General features: G+C 41.1%; 1 protein-coding gene across 4 annotated transcripts in view; it reads left to right on the forward strand.

Annotated features, from left to right (window-relative positions):
- col16a1 (collagen, type XVI, alpha 1) overlaps positions 1-22,567 on the forward strand; it is an 84,049-nt gene that overhangs the window by 46,508 nt on the left and 14,974 nt on the right. For 3 of the 4 annotated variants that reach the window (XM_013135548.4, XM_013135549.4, XM_020050208.3), the window contains 27 exons: positions 78-200; positions 486-521; positions 1,075-1,218; positions 1,326-1,370; positions 1,570-1,605; positions 2,920-2,973; positions 3,311-3,361; positions 3,470-3,607; positions 4,768-4,803; positions 5,662-5,769; positions 5,881-6,003; positions 6,100-6,153; positions 6,239-6,280; positions 6,588-6,623; positions 7,828-7,881; positions 7,979-8,047; positions 11,393-11,446; positions 11,791-11,817; positions 12,566-12,622; positions 12,759-12,794; positions 13,063-13,134; positions 15,098-15,151; positions 20,805-20,876; positions 21,045-21,158; positions 21,237-21,284; positions 21,674-21,760; positions 21,893-21,937. In XM_013135548.4, the coding sequence (XP_012991002.1) occupies positions 78-200; positions 486-521; positions 1,075-1,218; positions 1,326-1,370; positions 1,570-1,605; positions 2,920-2,973; positions 3,311-3,361; positions 3,470-3,607; positions 4,768-4,803; positions 5,662-5,769; positions 5,881-6,003; positions 6,100-6,153; positions 6,239-6,280; positions 6,588-6,623; positions 7,828-7,881; positions 7,979-8,047; positions 11,393-11,446; positions 11,791-11,817; positions 12,566-12,622; positions 12,759-12,794; positions 13,063-13,134; positions 15,098-15,151; positions 20,805-20,876; positions 21,045-21,158; positions 21,237-21,284; positions 21,674-21,760; positions 21,893-21,937 (1,815 nt within the window). The remainder of the gene's footprint in view (positions 1-77; positions 201-485; positions 522-1,074; positions 1,219-1,325; positions 1,371-1,569; positions 1,606-2,919; positions 2,974-3,310; positions 3,362-3,469; positions 3,608-4,767; positions 4,804-5,661; positions 5,770-5,880; positions 6,004-6,099; positions 6,154-6,238; positions 6,281-6,587; positions 6,624-7,827; positions 7,882-7,978; positions 8,048-11,392; positions 11,447-11,790; positions 11,818-12,565; positions 12,623-12,758; positions 12,795-13,062; positions 13,135-15,097; positions 15,152-20,804; positions 20,877-21,044; positions 21,159-21,236; positions 21,285-21,673; positions 21,761-21,892; positions 21,938-22,567) is intronic. The other variant, XM_013135550.4, reaches the window with a different exon arrangement.

Genomic DNA, 22,567 nt, shown 5'->3' on the forward strand with positions numbered 1-22,567 from the left:
GGGATCTTATACAGTGTTCTGCCTGAGGGGGGAATGAGGTGTGTCAACGCTGTGTGTCTGCTCGTCCCTCTCCTCAGGGTGACCCATGTGAGGTGTGTCCTGTCTCATCTGGAGAGCTTGCCAACTTGGTGGGCATCCAGGGAAAGCAGGGGCCCAAAGGAGAGGCCGGCATCCCTGGGATAGGAGAACACGGCCTCCCAGTGAGATATACACTGCCCTTACGTCTTTACCTTTAAATGTCCATGCTGTGAGATGCGGTCAAATTGGTGAAATCTCTTCACGTTTGCAAAATGCCTAGCTTTAGCCAGCAGGGAATGACATTTTGTATGAGGAAATAAAGCTCGTACAACCAGAAATGTTTAGTCTCTCATCTCTTCTTTTCTCCTCCGTCCCTCCCTCTGCTCTCCACTTCGGTTCTCATCTCCCTTCATTTCCTCCCCTCTCCTCTTTCCTCCCCATCTCCTCTCTTGTTTTGTATCCATCAGGGTCTTCGAGGAGCAGATGGGAAGGCGGGGGAAAAGGTACAGAATTCCACCTGTTAATTTATGTCTCATGATTTATTCATTTGCTTTGGGATTGGGATGCATACACTAAACATTTATATATTTATATACACCATCATACCAACACACTCAACTATAAATATGTATAGTGCAGGAAAACACACAAACAAACTATTTTCCCGTGTTCTATATCGTACACACAACCTAACCTCTAACCCTTTAATAGCCTTTTTCCTGGTGGGGACCCACTACAAAACATTCCGGGGACCAATTTATCTGATTGTCCAGTCATTGAGAGGTCCCGATGTGTATTGTTATACCTGGATCCCAAGCACATAAACACACACTCAATCGAAGACTGACACAGAGAGATTAACCAGTCTAGTTGCGCCTGGAACCACATACATTTATGTTATAGCAGAGTGCGTAGTGCTCGGTCAGGGATGTGTTGTGACCTGCATCTCCTCTTTGGTCACCTAACTGTTTGGTTTGGGACAATGCATTAGACACCACATGCCTATCAGTGGCTGTTGTTACTGACCTGTCTCCCTAATGTGTGTCTGTGTGCTAGGGAGAGGCAGGGTCGGATGGGATCAAAGGTGAAAAGGGGGATTCATGCACTGTGTGCCCCACCCTGGGTGAAATACCTGTTACCGTGGAGCAAGCCCTGAAACTGAGGGCTGAGAAAGGAGAACCTGGACAGAATGGAGATAAGGTCAGTGTTTTTTTTTTTTTGTGAACGTTTCTGTTTGTGCTCATTGTGTGTCGTTCCATTTCCTGTATCTAACCCGGAAGTGATGTGATGTGTCTGATGTTGTTCAGGGGGAGCCTGGGGTCAGTGGTCTGGCAGGGCCAAGAGGGGAGAAGGTAAGTCAAATAGGAAACTCAATGTTAGAGGTAACGAAGGACAAAACATACTTTCATACAGGATGCAAAAGACAAAACATGTTAATGGATCCATGAAACTTATTATATTTGACCCTTTGAACAGGATTTTGTTTTAGTGTCCAAAAAGTTTTTTTTATCATAGTACCACTCTATTGATACTAGTTTTGCTTGTTTCCAGGGAACTCCTGGTGGCAAAGGAGCTGACGGTAAAACGGTAAGTGGAGGTCTTTCCTTGGGATTTCTTTAGGGATTTCTCTTTTGTAACATACTTGTTTCCAACGTACTTTGTCCACAGTCACCTGTTTTGACTGAAGACTTTCCCCAGACCCATTTAAGTCTGTGATGGAAATGTATAATGTCCTTTGGTATAATGTCTTTCATGTAAGCTTTTGTTAGTATACTGTATTTTGTCGCGGGGCTAAGTTCGACATCTACTGCTGTAGTATACTGGCAAGAGGGTAATTTTCATATCGCCAGCTCTGCTGTCAAAAACAAGTTTAACTTCAGAACATTGCCGAAGGCTTTGTTCTGATTTCAAATAGATTTGGGTGCGTGAATTAGATCTCATCAGCCAAAATTATTGAGATTACTAATAATAATACTTTCCACATAAAAATAGCTATAGGGCTCTAGGTACTGTGTGCCGTTCTATAACAGTAGCATTTCTTTAATATTTTGAAGCAATGGGTCCAATTTGTCCTAAAAGAAAATAATCAAAACTGGTAAAGTTAGTTCTTAATTTTAAGGTTATGTTCAGGTAAATAAAGCAATACTGTATCTGATCACTATTTTTAAGACAATTTCTTGAAAAGGAAGGGATATTTAATAAATGTTTATGATTACAAATCTGACACTTTTGTATTTAATGCAAAGATCATATCTAGTCATATTAGATATATTTTAGTTGAACGCAGTTGGTAATAGACATAACCCATCAAGTAAAGTGTAACATTTATTTTCAGTCGACTATATGAACTCTTAAATAATTTAAAATGTATTTCATAATAAGGGTATCATCTGAGAAAGCCTTTTCAATATGTATGTTGGAAAAGGTCTTCCGTGGGGTTAACATGTCTAATACTGAGATGGTCCTGTGTCTATAAAATATTTTCAAAACCCAGTACAAACTGTATGTGTTAAATTTGGTACCTCTATTGCAGAAGTTGGAGTCCATAAACAGGTCTCCTCCAGCCACATCGTCCAAACAGTGGACTTCCTGAATTCTATGGCTATGCTTTCTACAGTCTAATGTCCGTTGTACAATATCGTGCATTTTGGCTGCAGCTAGTGCTTTTTGACAGTTTTTCTAGCTTTATCTAGTGCATTTTTCTGTATCTCTTACATTTGCAAGGTGATTTCTTGACCTTTTAGAACCACTCGGCAAAGAAAGTTTGAAACTGTTCACTGTTTTCTTTTTAAATTAAGTATTGCTGTATGAGAAGATGCAGAAGATATTACAGTTGGTGGTTGTAAGGCATTTTGGAGACAAAGTGAGCGAATGCACTATGTATGTACTGTATCGGTTTAGGGCAAAGCTGGACCCAGGGGACTTAGTGGAAAAGATGGACAGAAGGGGATAAAGGTGAGAGGATGAAGCTACCAGGCATCTAATATTGTATTATATATATAGTTATGATGTCTAACGCTGTTGTGAAATAATATTTGTTATGTTATAATGCTACATTCTTGTGTAACTTGTGTTCTTAATGTGTAAGGGTTGCTATGTTATGATGTCTTTTTATGTGATGATGTCTTAGGTTGTTATGTTATAATATGGTGATTATGTTATACGTTGTTAGATTGTTATGTTATATTTTAGGTCATTATGTTATAACATGTTAGGCTGTTATTTTGTGTTATATTTTAGGTTTGTTATAAGGTGTTAGGCTGTTAAGTTAACTCGTGATTATTTCTGTCAGGGCGATCCAGGAATTCCTGGTTTAGGATATCCAGGCCCTAAGGGAGAGAAGGTAACATTTGTATTTTTGGGTGTGTCTGTGTGTGTCTCTCTGTGTGACCTAGTATCTGTGTGTGTTTTGCCACCTGTCCTAACACTGTCCATGTACTCTGTATCACAGGGTGCGTCGTGTGATGTATGCCAGCCTTCTGAGGTGGGTAGTGGGACATCCTTTGTCAAGGTGCCAGCAGGTATACCAGGTGAACCTGGCCCTCCGGGTCCCCCCGGGCCTCCAGGAGAGGGAGTTGATGGCAAGCGGGTAAGCTCACTCTACCTGAAGAATGTTTAGCTTTTCAAATTATTAGTCAATCATAGTTTGTCTGATGGTAGTTTTGGTCAGCTTGATGATGCTTGTATAATTTGACTGAGCCTAATACATTTAACTGTCATTGTTTTGAGGTTATCAGCAAAAATGCCTACATGTAATTTAAAGATCCAAAGACCTGTGCCCTTACTCAAGTCTAAGATCAGTTTAAACTTCCCAAATGTGTATAACTATTAGAGAGAAAAACATAAGACTCTCTGTTTAAAGGTCACTTGATCTAACTCTAATCACGTATCCCAAAGTAAACTATAAATCTCAATTACCTGTATGGATTGGTGCTTACTTGGGTGAAGCAATTACTACATTTCACAGAGATTACGTACTTCTGGCTACACATCTGGCAAGGTTATTTGAGATCCTGGAAGGGGGAACTCCAAATTCAATGACAATGGATGGACAGACCATGCAGCAAAACTCAAATTTGAAAAATAAATGATCATGCTTCCTTCCAAAAAGCATAGCTAGCAACCAAGCTACCAATTCACCCCAAACTGCGTAGTAATACATATTTAATTTAAGCACAGAACTACCACACACATTATTTAGCCAACTAATGCTAGCAAGTAGCTATGCAAAAACATTAGCTAATCTACAAGTCAACACAGTTAGCGCACAAGCACAAATGGAACACTGCAATATTACATTAATCATGTCTGCTTCTCAAAAGAACACACTTCTCATTTATATTAAATTAAGGCATTGCGATCAAGCTGGCTTATAATGTTGACTTATAGACTGTCGTAAAAATCCACTCAGCTATCCGTGTGGCAGCAATTGCTTCAAAATGTGCATGCCTTGGATAGCCCAGTGATCTGAACCACTGCCTCCAGCGCATGTGTACTGCTGCAGCAGTGGTTTGACCTGCTGGTCTTTCAGCCAAAACTCTATTTTTCATTACTTTCCTGTGCAATATAGCGTGAAATGCCATTTTAAAGACACGCATGCCGACAAGGATGGTATAAATATATTTTTTCTGTATAAACATTAGCAAAACAAATTTTCTGCAGATCCTATGAAAGTTGGATATCACAGTGATACATATGTAATACTCCCTCCTGGTTGTTTTTTGTCTGCCTGTCTTTCTGTCTGTACAGGGTGTGCCAGGTCTTGACGGTCTGAAAGGAGTGAAGGTATGTTTTTTATTTCTTTATTATTATTTCTAAAAAGTTTCTGAAAGCAGTACAATCTGTGATGGTACAACAAGTAACAGGATATGTGACAAAGCCTCTGGGGAATTCCGTCCAACTTAAATAGACTTTTTGCCAGAAGAGGAATTACATTGACTTATATAATATCCCTTGGGTTCTCAGTACCTTTGTCAACCTAACGTCCAAAGGAAAATCAGTCCGCCTTAAATAAGAGTTTGAATAACCATGGGGATTTATTCTATTTTGAATATAGACTGACGCCCAAGGAGACAATCAGACACCCCCTTAAATAATGTAATATCTCCAGGACTTCAGTCTTCTTTAAAAAGGCAGATGACCCTGCAGACCTGCAGAAAAATCTGATTACATTAGATCAACTCATGTCTCTCAGGTCCTCAGACTAGGCAATGTCATTAGGTAAACCTAGAAATGCCTTGGGTCCATGTGAGAATGAATACACCTTAAATTAACTTCTGGTCCCCTAAAAGATGTTAGTAATATGCACCATTACCTATAAACAATGTCCGACCTCTGAGGAATGAACTATCTGAACCTTCAATTGGAGCCCAGACGGATGTTACCTGAACAAAGACCGACATTTAGAATACAGTGTAGCACTAATAGAAAAGCTTGGTCAATGATTCTGACTGTGCCAAATATTGGACAAGGAATACTTTCCTTTTTAAACTAATGATAATTGTACTTTATGGCCATGTCTTGAATAACTACTGCATTTTACACTGCGATTAATCTAAATTTGCCAAAGAGGCTTTGTTTCAGCCTAGATCACATATAAAACAATCAAATGAATGTTGTCACATCTCATATTTCTGTTGCTAGGGAGAACAGGGGGAGCCGGGAGACCAAGGATTGGCCGGTGCCCCTGGAGTAGCAGGCCTGCCTGGAGAGCCTGGTCGGGATGGACTAGCTGGACTGAAGGGAGAGAAGGTGAAGCAACTAATCCCATAACAGACATGTTTGGAATCCAAAATCACATGCAAGGTCTTAAAGTCTTAGACCGAACGTTCTCTCATTTGCTGTTGTTGTGTCTATCACCAGGGAGACGCATGTGAAAGCTGTGCACCTGTTTCTGGGGGGGAGTTTGGTGTAGGAGGGGCGCAGGGACCCAAGGGAGAGAGGGGTGACCCCGGACCCCCAGGAGAGGGAAAGGCAGGGAAACATGTGAGTCGACCTGTCTTCACTTGCCCCTGATACATCGCTTATTCTTTAGAAATCTGTGTTCTACTTAGATTATCTCTTTGTGTGTTTCTCTCTCAGGGTAGACCGGGGCTTCCCGGTGTCCGGGGCCCTGTTGGACCTAAGGGAAGCCAGGTAGGACGCTACGAAGGTGTGATGAGTGTTTCTAGTTCCAGGAGTTCAGCGGTACCTGACTGTTTGTCTGTTCTGGCCTTTTTAGGGGGAACCAGGAGTTGACGGAGTCGGCATCCGAGGACCTCAGGTAAGAATAGTTTAACTGGGGTTTGGCTGGAATCCATTCTCGATAAACATGCGGACATACATGCGTGCATGCACACACACAGACAAACACACACACACACACACACACACACAGACAAACACACACAGGCACACGAAACACAAAGAATCTGCCGATGTTCTTATGTCGATTAACATTTTTCTCCTTGTCTACATCTCTTCCTCAATCTCTCCATCCCTCACTTGCTCTTTTTGTCTCTCTTAATTTCTCTCTCTTTCAAACTCTTGCTTTTGTCCCTCTTCAATCTCTCTCTCGTTCCTTTCATCAGGGAGAAGAAGGACCTAGGGGCATACCAGGGGTGGTTGTAAGTCTTTTGCTAAAATGAGATTATAAAACAATTTGTACATACTAAATATTCTTGGCTGTAGTATGATCTGGTCTCTGTGTCTCTATAATCTGTGTTTCTCTGGTCTATTTAATTTGGGTCTCTATAATCTCTGTGTTTGTGTTCTCTGTTGGTGGGTTGCTCTATCATGGTTTCAGTTTATATAGGATTAGAGCTAATCTGCATTTTGTAAATCTGCATTCATAATAGATACAGATTTACAATGTGTAGCACCATTAAATGTTATACCTGGACCAGCCAATCTAGGAATGTTGATAGGATGATCATTTTCATCACAGTTAGTGTGCACATGGTTGGAGCAGTAGCATTTCTGGCGTTACAGTTCTTCATTCTTGCCACTAGTGTATTGTCCTCTGGATATTGAGCCCTCCTATAAAATCCAGGTGCACTTTTGGGTGTTGGATTACATTTATTGTACGGACTCTTTGAACACTGGCTACGTTTCTGATGACAGTTGACTTGGAGTCTGAAAAGGTTCCAGTCCAACATTGAAAGCATCCAGTTGTGTAGAACCGAAGTAGTTGCTGTACAGCTGCAGTCCTATCACTGCCATATTCCTATCACTGCCATATTCCTATCACTGCCATATTCCTATCACTGCCATATTCCTATCACTGCCATATTCCTATCACTGCCATATTCCTATCACTGCCATATTCCTATCACTGCCATATTCCTATCACTGCCGTATTCCTGTCGCTGCCATGCTTAATGATTGGTCCAACCTTTTGGTTTAATTGCATAACAGAGTCCTTGGTGAAGCAGTAACTCATCAAAAATTCATCATTATCGTAAAACTCAACAGGGTTTAACCTGTCACTCAATGTTTTTATGAGAAACTGTCATTTTGCTCTCCACACCAAAATTAAAAAATATATATTTATGGAGTTAATATTGGATTTCAATCTAATTTAAATTTGAGAAAACTTTGATACAGTCCAGTTCTAAATGTATCTGTATTGGTGCATATTACTCTTTATGGTCTCCATAGTCTCTGCTTCCCTGTGGTCTACATGGTTTTATATATCTGTGTCTACAGTCGGTATAATCTCTATTCAGTCTATATTGTCTAAATAGTCTCTTTATAGTCAGTCTCTATCTCTCTTTGTTCTTCGTGGTCTCTATTTTCTCTGCTATACTTCATCATTCTCTTCTTCTACAGGGTCCCCCAGGAATACGAGGACTTCCTGGACCTACTGGACCTGCTGGGGACAAGGTACACACCCACACACTCAACCTGCAAACACATGCAACACTAAACACACACACACACACAGTTGTTATTGTAAGTATGAAGTGTTTCCTTATTACAGGGTCCTAAAGGGGAAGAAGGGCCACCAGGACCCCAGGGTCCCATGGGTGTGGGTGTAACAGGACCCCCGGTAAGAGATCTCTGTGTGTTTCTGTCTGTGTCCTGCAACCCTGAACTGACACCTGATTCAATTAGTAAATACAATTATTTGTATAATGGTTGACCCTGTACTATACAGGAATACAGTTTATTTGGCAAATGGAGCCAAACTATCGTCCGTGAGCTATATAATAAAGCAATATAACACATCTAGTGACCAAAAATATGTCTAACAGAAAAATTCAGGTAGGTCCCTCCCGGTATTATCTTCGTGCTTCTGTTTTGTGGATTCAACTCCAGATGCACATTCATTGGATGTTCAAAACTGGACCTGCCTAAAGCGGGGAACTAATCATCCACGACCGCTGGGCAATGGGCTGTCACTGTGACAGTAGTCCAGGAGGTCCATTAATCTGTACTAAGCAAAACACTGAGCAATCGATGTATGGGCCAATTCAACGGCAGCTTGGGTTTGCTTGCATATCGAGCTCTTTGCTGAAATGGGGGTAAGAGGGAAGCTCGTAAGTGACTCAAGCAATTTCTTGAATGCATACGGGAGAATAATGTTTTCATTTTTTTTTCTCTGTCATGCTCTAGTGATGTCTTTGTAAAAAATGTGTCAGCGTGTTTTAGGCGCTGCATGAACTATTCTTCCTCGGTAGTGACAACATCGACTCTGTCCTCTGGCAACATCGTAGTCTACGGTGAAGCCAAACTGGTCACAAACTTAAAATGATGAAGAATCTTCCAATTCTGTGTTACTGAGCCCACGACTCGCAGAACTAGTCGTAACTAGGGTAGGTTACCTAGTAAGCACATGTACAATTTAAGCACACTTCCATCTTTGGATAAAAAAAATAAATAAGAAATATTAATATATTTATATAAATATGAACTTTGCTAATTAATGTAATTTCCAGTGTAAATGTATCCTGAATATGTTTTTACTTCAGTGTTTTTTGACTGCATTCAAGCAACCTGCCTTACAAAGTTAGGCATAAATTATATTATAGAAGAGAAGATTTTTTTTTATTTTTATGTTTAATGCCTAAAATAAAATATAAGAGTTGTGTTATGGGTACAAAAACTTATAACATATACAGTGGGGAGAACAAGTATTTGATACACTGCCGATTTTGCAGGTCTTCCTACTTACTAAGCATGTAGAGGTCTGTCATTTCTATCATAGGTATACTTAAAATGTGAGAGACGGAATTTAAAACGAAATCCATAAAATCACATTGTATGATTTTTTGCATTTTATTGCATGACATAAGTATATGATCACCTACCAACCAATAAGAATTCCGGCTCTCACAGACCTGTTAGTTTTTCTTTAAGAAGGCCTATTGTTCTCCACTCATTACTTGTATTAACTGAACCTGTTTGAACTCTTTACCTGTATTTAAGACACCTGTCCACACACTCAATCAAACAGACTCCAACCTCTCCACAATGGCCAAGACCAGAGAGCTGTGTAAGGACATCAGGGATAAAATTGTAGACCTGCACAAGGCTGAGATGGTCTACAGGACAATAGGCAAGCAGCTTGGTGAGAAGGCAACAACTGTTGGCACAATTATTAGAAAATGGAAGAAGTTTGAGATGATGGTCAATCTCCCTTGGTCTGGGGCTCCATGCAAGATCTCACCTTGTGGGGCCTCAATGATCATGAGGAAGGTGAGGGATCAGCCCAGAACTACACGGCAGGACCTGGTCAATGACCTGAAGAGAGCTGGGACCACAGTTAACACAGGTAACACACTACGCCGTCATGGATTAAAATCCTGCAGCGTACGCAAGTTCCCCCTGCTCAAACCAGCGCATGTCCAGGCCCGTTTGAAGTTTGCCAATGACCATCTGGATGATGAAAAATAGAGCTTTTTAGTCTAAACTCCACTCGCCATGTTTGGAGGAAGAAGAAGGATGAGTACAACCCCAAGAACACCATCCTAACCGTGAAGCATGGAGGTGGAAACATCATTCTTTGGGGATGCTTTCCTGCAAAGGGGACAGGACGACTGCACCATATTGAGGGGAGGATGGATGGGGCCATGTATCGCGAGATCTTGGCCAACAACCTCCTTCCCTCAGTAAGAGCATTGAAGATGTGTCGTGGCTGGGTCGTCCAGCATGACAGCGACCCGAAACACAGCCAGGGCAACTAAGGAGTGGCTCCGTAAGAAGCATCTCAAGGTCCTGGAGTGGTATAGCCAGTCTCCAGACCTGAAACCAATAGAAAATCTTTGGAGGGAGCTGAAAGTCAGTATTGCCCAGCGACAGCCCTGAATCCTGAAGGATCTGGAGAAGGTCTGTATGGAGGAGTGGGCCAAAATCCCTGCTGAAGTGTGTGCAAACCTGGTCAAGAACTACAGGAAACATATGATCTCTGTAATTGCAAGGTTTCTGTACCAAATATTAAGTTCTGATTTTCTGATTTATCAAATACTTATGTCATGCAATAAAATGCAATAAAATGCAAATGAATTACTTAAAAATCATACAATGTGATTTTCAGAATTTTTGTTTTAGATTCCGTCACTCACAGTTGAAGAGTACCTATGATAAAAATGACAGACTTCTACATGCTTTGTAAGTGGGAAAACCTGCAAAATTGGCAGTGTATCAAATACTTGTTCTCCCCACTGTATAACTAATAAACAGAATTAAATAAATCCATAAATAAAAACATAAAATGGCAAAAATAGTTAAACATTTTAGAATTGATTGATGAAACATTTATACTAAAGTCTGAATGTCAATGGTTGGTTGCTTTAAGTACAAGTAAAGAATATATTTCTGTGTATTTTCCAGGAAACATTTTTATGATCAGATTCGATAAATTAGAATGTGACCTTATAAATGAAATGTCAGCAAATTGACATTGCTGACATTACATCTTGAGATGTGTTTATTTGGAATTCCTGTGGCTTATTTGGAACGCCCTAAAGCTTTAAATTAGAGATTCATTTTATTATCACTTGTGAAGTAAATCTTAGAAATCTTTTAACGTAGATATTGGTGGGCTTAATAGGTACCTTTTGCCTAGTTCTTATGGCCTGTGAATCACAAAAGGCTAGTTTGTTTTATTACAACATTCGTATAGGATCCAGGTCCTATAACAATGTTTCCAACATTTAATTTTTACTTCAGTTATGTTGCGGTAAGTATTCCTATTGAAGTATTTGGAGGTGAATAAAACCCTTTAGTAAACTCACTGTGGGTCTGCTTTTTCACTCTTTATTTAGGGGTTCACGTTGTGGCCGAAATAAAAAGATGGTTTGGCGGCAATATGTGTACTGTTATTTGTCTGTTATTGACTGTAGTCAAAGACATTGGTTGATTCTACTCCGTTCCTATCCTATTCCCTATCCAGGGGAAAGACGGCGCAGATGGCTACAATGGCATCCCAGGAGCTGATGGAAGAGATGTGAGTGTCATCATGTTGAAAACACACTCAGTATACATAGTCACCATGACTTGTGTTGCTGTGTCCATGATAATGTGTGAGCTAAGGCTGTTTCTATGGAGTCTGCTTTGTAATTTTAATTCCACTAAAAGAGGGTTACGTTTGCAGGACTCGTCCTTGAGATGAGCATGTCTAATAGCTAATGAAGTCCGCCTCAATCCATAACAGAGCCACGGTCTCCCGTCGCCCCACTCTGCACTCAACCTGCTTCCCTGCGAGCTTTATTGTCTAAACTGACAAGGCCAGACTAACCGGGCACGTGTGTTTGTGTGTGTGCGTGCGTGTGTGTGTGTTCTGTGTTGCAGGGATCTGACGGAGCCAAGGGGGACAAGGTAAGCCTAGCGTGTGTGGAGATGAAGATGTGTTAAGGGGTTTGGAGGCACAGGGTAACAGATGGGAAACACTGGGGATGCTTTAACAGCACACACACACAGCACAGACACACAATAGACACAAACACACACACACACACACCCTTAGAGCGCAGCCAGAGTATCATGGGAGGTGACAAGTGTGTGGGATCAAAATAGACAAGGGAAGTGAAGGAGGCTTAAGAACAGGACTAGGGCTATTAATTAGTGTTCTCATCAGACCCACTGCACCAGACTGTCAAAAAGAGGGAGGGAGAGAAGGAGGGAGAGAGGGAGGGAGAGACAGCGGGAGGGAGTGAGAGAAGGGAAGAGAGAGGGTGTAAGAGAAATGCAAGAAAAGAAGAGGATGGGAGAAGTAGAGAGCGAGGGATACAGCAGACGGAGGAGTGTGGTAAGAGGCTAGGCAGCTGAAGAGAAGAAGGAAGGAAGCAAGAGAGATTACAAATGTTTACACGGAGCCTCATTCTGACATTTCTATGAAATTGCACTTCAGTGTCCTTCAGCCTGGAGTGATTACAGATGAAGATAGTTTTAAGAACGTTAATGAGTGGCAACTTGAGCATTGTTTCATAATTCTCTCTCTCTTCTCTATCTTGCTCTCTGTCTTTTTCTCTCTCTCTCTCTAGTGGTTATTTCTGTATTATTAGTTAGGGTCTTTAATAGCGCTCTGTATGGCCCTTGTGTGATGGTTTCCTGGGTTTTTTCTTAGGGTGAGCCGGGAGAGTGTACATGTGTCAGTCCTCCATACACAGGAGCAGGAGGGCCTGTGAGTATGGTTGAGCCGACTTCGATGCACCAATGTACACACACACACACACACACAGTTCTCCGTAGGGTGTCAATATTTGTTCATTATGATGCACTGGTGATGTGCTCTGAATTGGTCAACTCTTGCCTTGCAGGGAGCCCCAGGAACTCTGGGAGGAAACATGTGGCAGGTCTGATCTCAAACTGGCTATATCTTTCAGTAATCTACTACTATACCCGTATCTGGTCTCTCTGTAATCAGCTAGCTATGTCTGATCTCTTTTTCATCTACTAGCCATGGCTGGTCTCTGTCATCGACTAGCCATGTCTAGTCTCTCTTCATCTTCTAGCCATGTCTGGTCTCTCTGTCATCTACTAGCCATGTCTGGTCTCTGTCACCTAAATGCCATGTCTGGTGTTTTTGTATTCCAACAATTTCCATCATGGTGTGTGCTCCAGGGCCCCCCGGGACCACCAGGCCCTCCCGGTCCTCCTGGGCCACAGGGCTTCATCGGCACCCCAGGCCCCCAGGTAGGAGAGGGGTTAAGTAGGGTGGTGGGGTCACGTCCTTTTTATAAATATGGGCAAGGAGAACAAGAGCAAGCTTTTCTTTAACTCCCTCTAACTCGATTCCTCTCTCTCCCTATCTCTCTCAATGTATTCTCTCTATTCTCCATGAATTTGTCCCTTCTCACACTGACTTTTTTTTACCTCTTCCACCTTACATGACACACAGTTGCTTTTCAGGTTTTGCCTCTGTATTGGGTTCTAGCTGGGGCAGCTTGTGGTCATGGCTAACACAACTCTAAATGCAAATGAAGGCCAAATTAAAATTGCATCAAATTCTACTAATTTAAATTCATAATGGAAACGTGACACAATAATAAAAGTAAATATGCAAGGACATAAAGAATGATTGCATAAATACAACAACAATGAAACTGCATTCGTGTAATTGGGCTGTCAATACACATATTCACTAACGTGAGCCTTTGTTAAATCGTAGCACTGCTTTAAACATTCACTAACTCTTATGGGAAGCTTTGGGATTGCTAAATATTACAATAAAAGTATGCTACTTTGGGAATATTTTTGGGATGACACTTCATTTGAAGGTTTGGTTGAAAAAACACCAATGAATAATCATTAAATAGCTATTTAATTATGTAATGGAATTTAATTATTTTAGCTTAAAAGACCTTCAAATAAAGTGTTTGGATAATTTCCTCTGATTTGGACAGCAATCTCATATCCGATTAATTATCAATAATATTGTGCATTGCTAAATCAAAAGTGTTCGTAACATCCTATGTAATATTGGTTGTTAAAGACCAGGCCAAGTTCACTGTGTTCGGTGCTGTCTGTAAGTTTTGGGAAAATGAATCATTGTTTTTTTCTTTTGTCTCTGTAGTTCAAAAGGTAGAATATTAAATCAAATAATTTATTTGAGGTTAAAATATGCATTTTCATTTTTCAGGGCACCAAATTCCAGACACTAAAAAACGTTTGGTACAGATATATAAAGTCCAAATGAAGTACTTATGTTTAGTATTTATTTACATATATTGGGATTTGAATATGTTGGGTATATTCTCTGGTGATGCTCGGCCAGGTCAGTACTGCAGCCATCTAGTTTGTATTGGTTTTGAGATGTTTTTTACCTTCAGCAATGACACACTTGTCTTTTATTTCTTGAAAATGTCCATAGATGGCAGATGGCAATATCTCTGGTGTCATTGTCTTTATTTATGGTAAAGCGCCATCCAATGATTGTGTAGGCACATGCTTACTCTATCCCACCGTTACATCATTAATGAAGACATGGGAGCCAGTTCCTATCGCAGACATACTTTTTTTACCATCATTCACACTGATTTGGTACTCATGTTGATTCACCAATAGCAGACTTCAAACACAAAACCTATAATCAAGACTAGACAGCTCTCATATTACTGCAGAAATGATATGCTGTAACACACATGCCCAACCAGAATTTTTAAGCCAATTGACCCAGTACATTTGGTGCCCTGAAATAGTGGGACAATGTATAAAAAGTGTTGTCATTTCTGAATGGTGAAACCGTTAAGAACACAAATAACCTTAAATAAAAGCTAATAATCTATACTTTAACCTCAAATAAGTATATGAAATATAGAGCCAAAAGAAAACGTCACTGTCCCAATACTAATGGTGGGCACTGTAAGACAATAGATTGCTGTATCTAAATGTGATCCATGCATGGTCTTTCATCTGGTGTTGTGTTTACACAAAACAAGATTTAAAAAAAAACCCATTTAAACCACTGTAAATAAACTATTTAAATTAATTGAAAAAGTAAAAACCAAAACTAAAAGAAAAGCACAAACCAGGAGAGGGAGAACACTGGTTGTTTCTTCAACTCGGAATCTTTGACCCTCTTGACCATTGTTGGAGAAGGATATGGCAAGCCTATGATTGGCTAAAACCAAATGAACCCATCAGTTCCTTCTTTCAGGGTATCCCTGGCAACGACGGGGTACCAGGGCAGCCGGGTCTGCCTGGAAGCACCGTAAGTAAACAGAGCAGGGTTGTGGTCAGTTCCATTCCAATTCAGACACTTCAGGAAATCATTTGAAAATCCAATTCCAGAATCTGAAAAAAAAAACAATCTAATTGGGGAAAAACAATCATCGCTGCAAATAAAAATCTACAAAATAGAACTTACTTATCCTTGAATTGGAAATCATTCGCTGAATTGACTCAATTAAAATGGAATTTACCCTAACTTATGCCAGATAGAGGAGGTGGAGCTAAATGAGTGATTGGCCAATGCAGGGAGGAGCACTGTTGGGTGTTGTGTCTGTGTTGTCAATGTCAGGATGTCCACACTTCACACACAAAACTATACAGTTGGTAAATCGCTCCTTAAGCCCAGTTCAGATGCATTAGACCAGGTCCGATACAACTAAGTCCTGCAAAACATCTTAGACTTGGAGTGCTTTTTCTGCTCCAAAGAAGAAAAGAAATGCTACCAATCTGAAAGACATTGGGATAAAGCTTGAGAGAAAGGTATAATAAATAAGCATTGCTTTGGAAAGATGGAGAAATACATGGAGTGAAAAGTGAGGCAGGATTGGCAAAGCCTATAATCAAGACAATAGTAAGTTACTAAGGACTGCAGCAAGCTAATGGTTCGTAATGACCAGCAAGCTTGTTGATTACTGTAGCTGCCATTTAGAACAAAAGTTGGTCAGAGGCTAATGTCTTTGAAGAGGGGATGATGATGTTGGGTACTTAGGTACAAGCTAATTAGCTATCCAAGCAGAAGGCTAGCTAGCAATTTTGTTTCACAAAGTTGGTTTATCTTTTATCTATCTATTACAGGTGGATGTATTTCATGACACTCATTTGCTACAGCACTGCTACAGATGGTAACTTTGCTTCAAAGTTTCATCCCTTCACTGTTTCCTGGCACCGTTACCATAGAAACAGTATCAGCTGCTCATATCCTCATCTAGATCTGAACAGCCAGTTTTGAGTCAGCTGGGGGACAACATGACATTCTCAGCTTATTTTACCTAGTCCCTTCTTTGTCTTAGGTTTATTTATCTGAACTGGGCTTTCAATTTGTGTATCTGTACTGGGCTTTTTGTTTAGGTATCTGAACCAGGCTTTAAAAATATGTATCTGAACTGGGCTTTTAATATATGTATCTGTACTGGGCTTTGTTTAGGTATCTGAACCAGGCTTTACAAACTGGGCTTTAGAAGCAGTGCAACAGTGGCAAAGCATGCCATCCGATTGTTCTGAACTTTAAAATAGTGAAGCTATTAAATTGCTCAAAGTGCCAACAGATTGTAAATTGATACTCAGAGGCTGTAAATTTGTTGATTTAACTAAGATTTAGCTAATCCAACAAAATGGTACACATCCGATGAACAACAATATAGACAATATGATAGCCAGTACTATCCGATTATTGTTTCTAATTTGGAATCTTATGGGCTATCCAAAATCCAATGTCATATAAGGGATGAGATTTTGTATTAAATGTACAAACGTAGGCTGGAGGATTAATATTTACTTTCATATTATTTTATAGTGGCTGTCATGCTGCCAAAATCTGGGGTGTCTCCACATCATCTTGTCTCCAAAAACGTTGGGACGCTGCGTAAAATGTAAATTAAAACAGAATGCAATGATGTGCAAATCATTTAAACCCTATGTTTAACAGACAATTGTACAAAGACAATGTATCTAATGTTGAAACTTTTTATTGTTTCTTGAAAATTATATTCTCACTTTGAATTTGATGCCAGCAACACATTTCAGAAAAGCTGGGACAGAGGCAACAAAAGACTGGAAAAGTTGTGTTATGCTAAAAAACTAAACCAGGTGGAATATCACACAGCTGATTTGGTCAACTGGCAACAGGTCAGTAACATGACTGGGTAATCGAGAGATCATTCCATATAGGATGAGTCTGTCAGAAGTGAGGGTGGGGAGGGGTTGACCACTCTGTGAAAGACAAAATGCAGGCAAATTGTGCAACAATTTAAGAATAACGTTTTTCAATATAAAATTGCAAGTAGTTTGGGAATCTCATTTCACGGTACAAAATCATTCAAAGATTCAGAGAATCCGGAGAAATCTCTGTATGCAAGGTACAAGGCTGAAAACCAATATTGGATGGCCGTGATCTTCGGGCCTTCAGGCGGCACTGCATTTAAGACAGATACAATGGGGAGAACAAGTATTTGATACACTGCCGATTTTGCAGGTAAAGCATGTAGAAGTCTGTGATATTTATCATAAGTACTCTTCAACTGTGAGTGACGGAATCTAAAACAAAAATCCAGAAAATCAAATTGTATGATTTTTAAATAATTAATTTGCATTTTATTGCATGACATAAGTATTTGATACATCAGAAAAGCAGAACTTAATATTTGGTACAGAAACCTGTGTTTGCAATTACAGAGATCATACGAAACTTAGTTCTTGACTAGGATTGCACACACTGCAGCAGGGATTTTGGCCCGCTCCTCCATACAGACCTTCTTCAGGTTTCGAGGCTGTCGCTGGGCAATACAGACTTTCAGCTCCCTCAAAAGATTTTCTATTAGGTTCAGGTCTAGAGACTGGCTAGACCACTCCAGGACCTTGAGATGCTTCTTACGGAGTCACTCCTTAGTTGCCCTGGCTGTGTGTTTCGGGTTTCCGCCTCCATGCTTCACGGTTGGGATGGTGTTATTGGGGTTGTGCTCATCCTTCTTCTTCCTCCAAACACGGCGAGTGGAGTTTAGACCAAAAAGCTCTATTTTCGTCTCATCAGACCACATGACCTTCTCCCATTCCTCCTCTGGATCATCCAGATGGTCATTGGCAAACTTCAGACGGGCCTGGACATGCGCTAGCTTGAGCAGGGGGACCTTGCGTGCGCTGCAGGATTTTAATCCATGAAGGCTTAGTGTGTTACTAATGGTTTTCTTTGAGACTGTGGTCCCAGCTCTCTTCAGGTCATTGACCAGGTCCTGCCGTGTAGTTCTGGGCTGATCCCTCACCTTCCTCATGATCATTGAGGCCCCATGGGGTGAGATCTTGCATGGAGCCCCAGACGGAGGGACATTGACCGTCATCTTGAACTTCTAATAATTGCGCCAACAGTTGTTGCCTTCTCACCAAGCTGCTTGCCTATTGTCCTGTAGCCCATCCCAGCCTTGTGCAGGTCTACAATTTTATCCCTGATGTCCTTACACAGCTCTCTGGTCTTGGCCATTGTGGAGAGTTTGGAGTCTGTTTGATTGAGTGTGTGGACAGGTGTCTTCTATACAGGTAACGAGTTCAAACAGGTGCAGTTAATACAGGTAATGAGTGGAGAACAGGGGGGCTTCTTAAAGAAAAACTAACAGGTCTGTGAGAGACGGAATTCTTACTGGTTGGTAGGTGATCAAATACTTATGTCATGCAATAAAATGCTAATTAATAATTTGCATTCAATGCACATTTTCTGGATTTTTGTTTTAGATTCCGTCTCTCACAGTTGAAGTGTACCTATGATAAAAATTACAGACCTCTACATGCTTTGTAAGTGGGAAAACCTGCAAAAACCTGTTCCCCGCACTGTATAGGGTTAATTTATTTTGTCTGCAAAATTACTTTTTTCTTGAAATGCACTTTTTGTCTTTCAGAAAGTCTTATACAATTCATTTGTGCCCTAACAGCACGCACACACACACACACACACACACACACATTAATACAGACACTATTGGCGTAGTGTTGTAAATGCAGTGTGTGCAGCCATTAGTTTGAGTTTTGAGAGCTTTTTTGCACTCTTCAGTCCAGGCCTGTCATGCTGAGTACAGTGAAATTATCAGATACCCCACAATGGAAGCTTGGCTTTGCTCACACACACACACACACACACTCTCACACAGACACACATGCGCAGACATATGCACAGTCCTAACATCAGCAGACAAACAGACTGTCAGACCCAGCTTTGCTCCATGGGCCTACCTGCATGTTATATGTCAATGTATTTAAACCCCTAACAAAAGACTATTTAAATGATTCTCTCTTAGCATAATTCTTAATTCACTTTTTGCTTAATCTTAGCTGAGTATAAACGTATCCTTAAAACCCTCAAAACTTAATCAGAAACATAATTCTACAGGCAAGTTAGTTGACTGGAAATGAATCAATTTAAAAAGGATCAAAGAACGTTTTAACGAATGTGCAGTGTATTTAAATAGACGGGTATTGAATGCGAATATCATTGACATACAATGACACTTTCTGAGAGGTCCTGTTAATGCACACAGCTTTCATTTATCAAAGCTAATGGTCTGCACCATGCTAGCTGAAATGTGCCCTTCTGGCTGATAACCGACATTTGAACAAAGCCAAAAGGTTTTACATGTAAATGGGTTTGAAACCAGGCTAAGTGCAATTTACAGGTTATCTCCACTGCTCCAATAAAGGGCTCCACTGCTCAAATATAGAGGTGTTACACCGTGAAAAAGTTTCCGGGTGTAATTGGAGCAGTACATCATGTTTCAGGGCACCACTTTAGGACTTCAACAACGAACCTCAGACATGAATGCCTGTCGTCTTGTAATGGGTTTCAATCGTTTTGTTTCTTATTTGACTTTGTTATCAGTTTGTTCGTCGTGTATAATTCGAGGACATCACTTGGCCACGCCATTCTCAGGACTCATGTGCCATGTATATTCTTGAGTTCTCCATAATAGACCAGAGTCATTTTGATATGGTGAATCTGATTATGACTAGCTGTCTCAACCCTCAACTCCTAAATTTGTGTTGGCTTATGAAACTACAGTGAATGACAGTCCTGGACTCGACTACCAACCTGCTTCATTTTGTTTTCTGTCTCATGTCTTCTCTGGCTCATCCCAAATGACGCCATATTCTCTAGTGCCCTATGTGGCTCTGTAGTGCACGACACAGGTCGTATGTGCTTCTAAATGTTCTAAATGGAATGTTTATCAAATCAAATGCCCCCTTACATTTAATGATCATCATAATTTCCCTTAAGTTAAAGTACAGTCGACTTCTGACATAATCAGGACAGCCTTGATTATGAGCTGTAACTGGAGCTCCATAAACTATATTTATCCAGATCTAGATGGTGTACTCTATATATTTCATATCTTAATTGGAGAGTGTTTACGCTGGAGCATTACTGCATTTAGAAGCCATGTTAAATATTGAATGCACTGCAACCAATATGTATTGTATTGCATTTAATGTGAATGAAGCAAGAGTCGAATCCTCTTAAATTACAATATTACACCACCGAAATATTTCACAGGAAGGATGAAGTTTTCCTGGATGCTGATCTAAGACTACTGTTGAAATAAACCCTCCCTCAGGACTGAGGTGCTGATCTGCCTGTCATAAACAACGGAAACCAGATTGATATTGGTCCATAATCTGTGTGGTGTGTGTAATTGGTTAAAAAAATCTGTCCAAAAGTTCAACTCATCCGATCTTGCATGGATGTGTATATCTCCTCCGACCAACAGAAATCAAGGATAGAAACCAGTTTGGCCTCGACCTTAAGGTTATGGTTTTGAAAGGATATCAGATGGTCTTTGATCAGTACCTAAGGGCAATTTATCCTTGGAGCCTTTTTACACCCTCGTTCACTGACTTTCTTCTCCCCCCCACCCCTGAAATCTCCTTCCCCCTCTTAGCCCCCTCCCCCTCTTCTCCCCCAGCACCTGAGGCTTCCTCAGGATCAAGACACGAGCGGAGGGGATGGAGAGGTATGATGCTAAGGCACTGTGGGGAATTCTGCGTATCTCATTGAACTGTGCTAGCGTACTGTAATGTGAAGAGACCAAACGACAGCGTGCAGGTTCACTGTAGCCATGCGGCGCACAAATGAGCACGTGCGCGCATCATGTCAGGAAGTGCGTGTCCTCTGTCCGCAGGAGGGATGCGTCGACTGCACCAAGGGTTTGCCGGGTGTGCCTGGAATGGCAGGCACCAAGGAAGAGAAAGTAGATGAGGGCAAGCCCGGCTTAGGCCAGGACGGCTGTGAAAAGGTGAGTTGGTGGATGGGGGACAGGGTCATTGGGGACAGCTGGAACAGTCCTGACCTTTAACCTCCATATTGGTTACAGTGTTTCTTAAACCATCGACTTCAGAGGGAGGAGGCTGCACAGATGCCTGTAAGACACGCACACATACACACACACGCACACATACACGCACACACATACACACACACACACATGCACGCGCATACACACATACACGCAACCACACACACGCGCGCACGCACACACACACACATGCACACACGCACACATACGCACACATAGACACACACACGCACGCACATACACACACACACGCACGCACATACACACACACATGCACGCACGCCCACACACACAACCACCCAACCACACACACACGCACATACACGCACACACAGACACACACAAACACACACACATACACACAACCACACATGCACACACACACACATACACACAACCACACACACGTGCACACATACACACACACTGATCCATTCCTTGTTATACGTATGTAGTCTGTCACTACCACTAATGGAGGCTGCGGACCAGGAATTCCAGGACACCCGGGACAACAAGGACCCCCTGGAATAAGGGGGGAGCCAGTAAGTGTGTTGTGTGTGTGTGTGTGTGTCTGTGTGTGTGTGTGTGCCTGCATTGGTTATTAAATATTCATGCTATGTGTTTTGGTATAATGAAATTCTTACAAGAAGTGCCTTTTTGTCTAAATTTCCTAGGGCCCCATGGGGCAAAGGGGACAAGCTGGCATCCCAGGAAATATGGTGAGTTCAACTACAAGAGGGTATAAGATATTATAACACTTCATGTAGGTTTTGTGTACCCATTACGATGCTTCAAAAAGGCCTTGTTACAGCTTTGTGTCTGTGAAGAGAAGGAGGTCGTATTTCAATAGTCAGGGTTTTCCATGGCCATCTTTCACCAGACTCGTGTCCCTATTACAGAGCACTCCTTTCTGTCTGAGATCTCGTTCTGTCTTTACTGGCTTCTTTATTCTCTAGTGGAGAGATTGGCTCTTCTACTGACTTTGTGCTTGCCTGAATTTTAATTGGTCACAGATGTTCTTCTGTTTATACTGTGATTGTCACAATGGAATGGCAAAGTCTATTTCTGAACCATTTCAAATACTGTGCTACAAAAGCTCAAGGCTAGAGTTCTGTTGCTACTGCAGTACCAAGTCATTATTTTGGGACATGTTCAACTACTTGAAAATGTGTCTTTCCTACCTTTCTTGGAAGAAATCACTCATCTGAACATGCCTGGATCGGGGAAAGCTATAAACATGCCCTGCTTTCATCCATTCCATTGTATTAGATCAGTGCTTAGACAACTTCCTGGATGTCTGAATTTCCGCAGTGTTGGACCAGGGCCACAGTGTTTACGTGGCCTGTGTT

The sequence above is a fragment of the Esox lucius genome, chromosome 10 (assembly GCF_011004845.1).
Source record: "Esox lucius isolate fEsoLuc1 chromosome 10, fEsoLuc1.pri, whole genome shotgun sequence".
In the NCBI taxonomy this organism is placed as follows: Eukaryota; Metazoa; Chordata; class Actinopteri; order Esociformes; family Esocidae; genus Esox; species Esox lucius.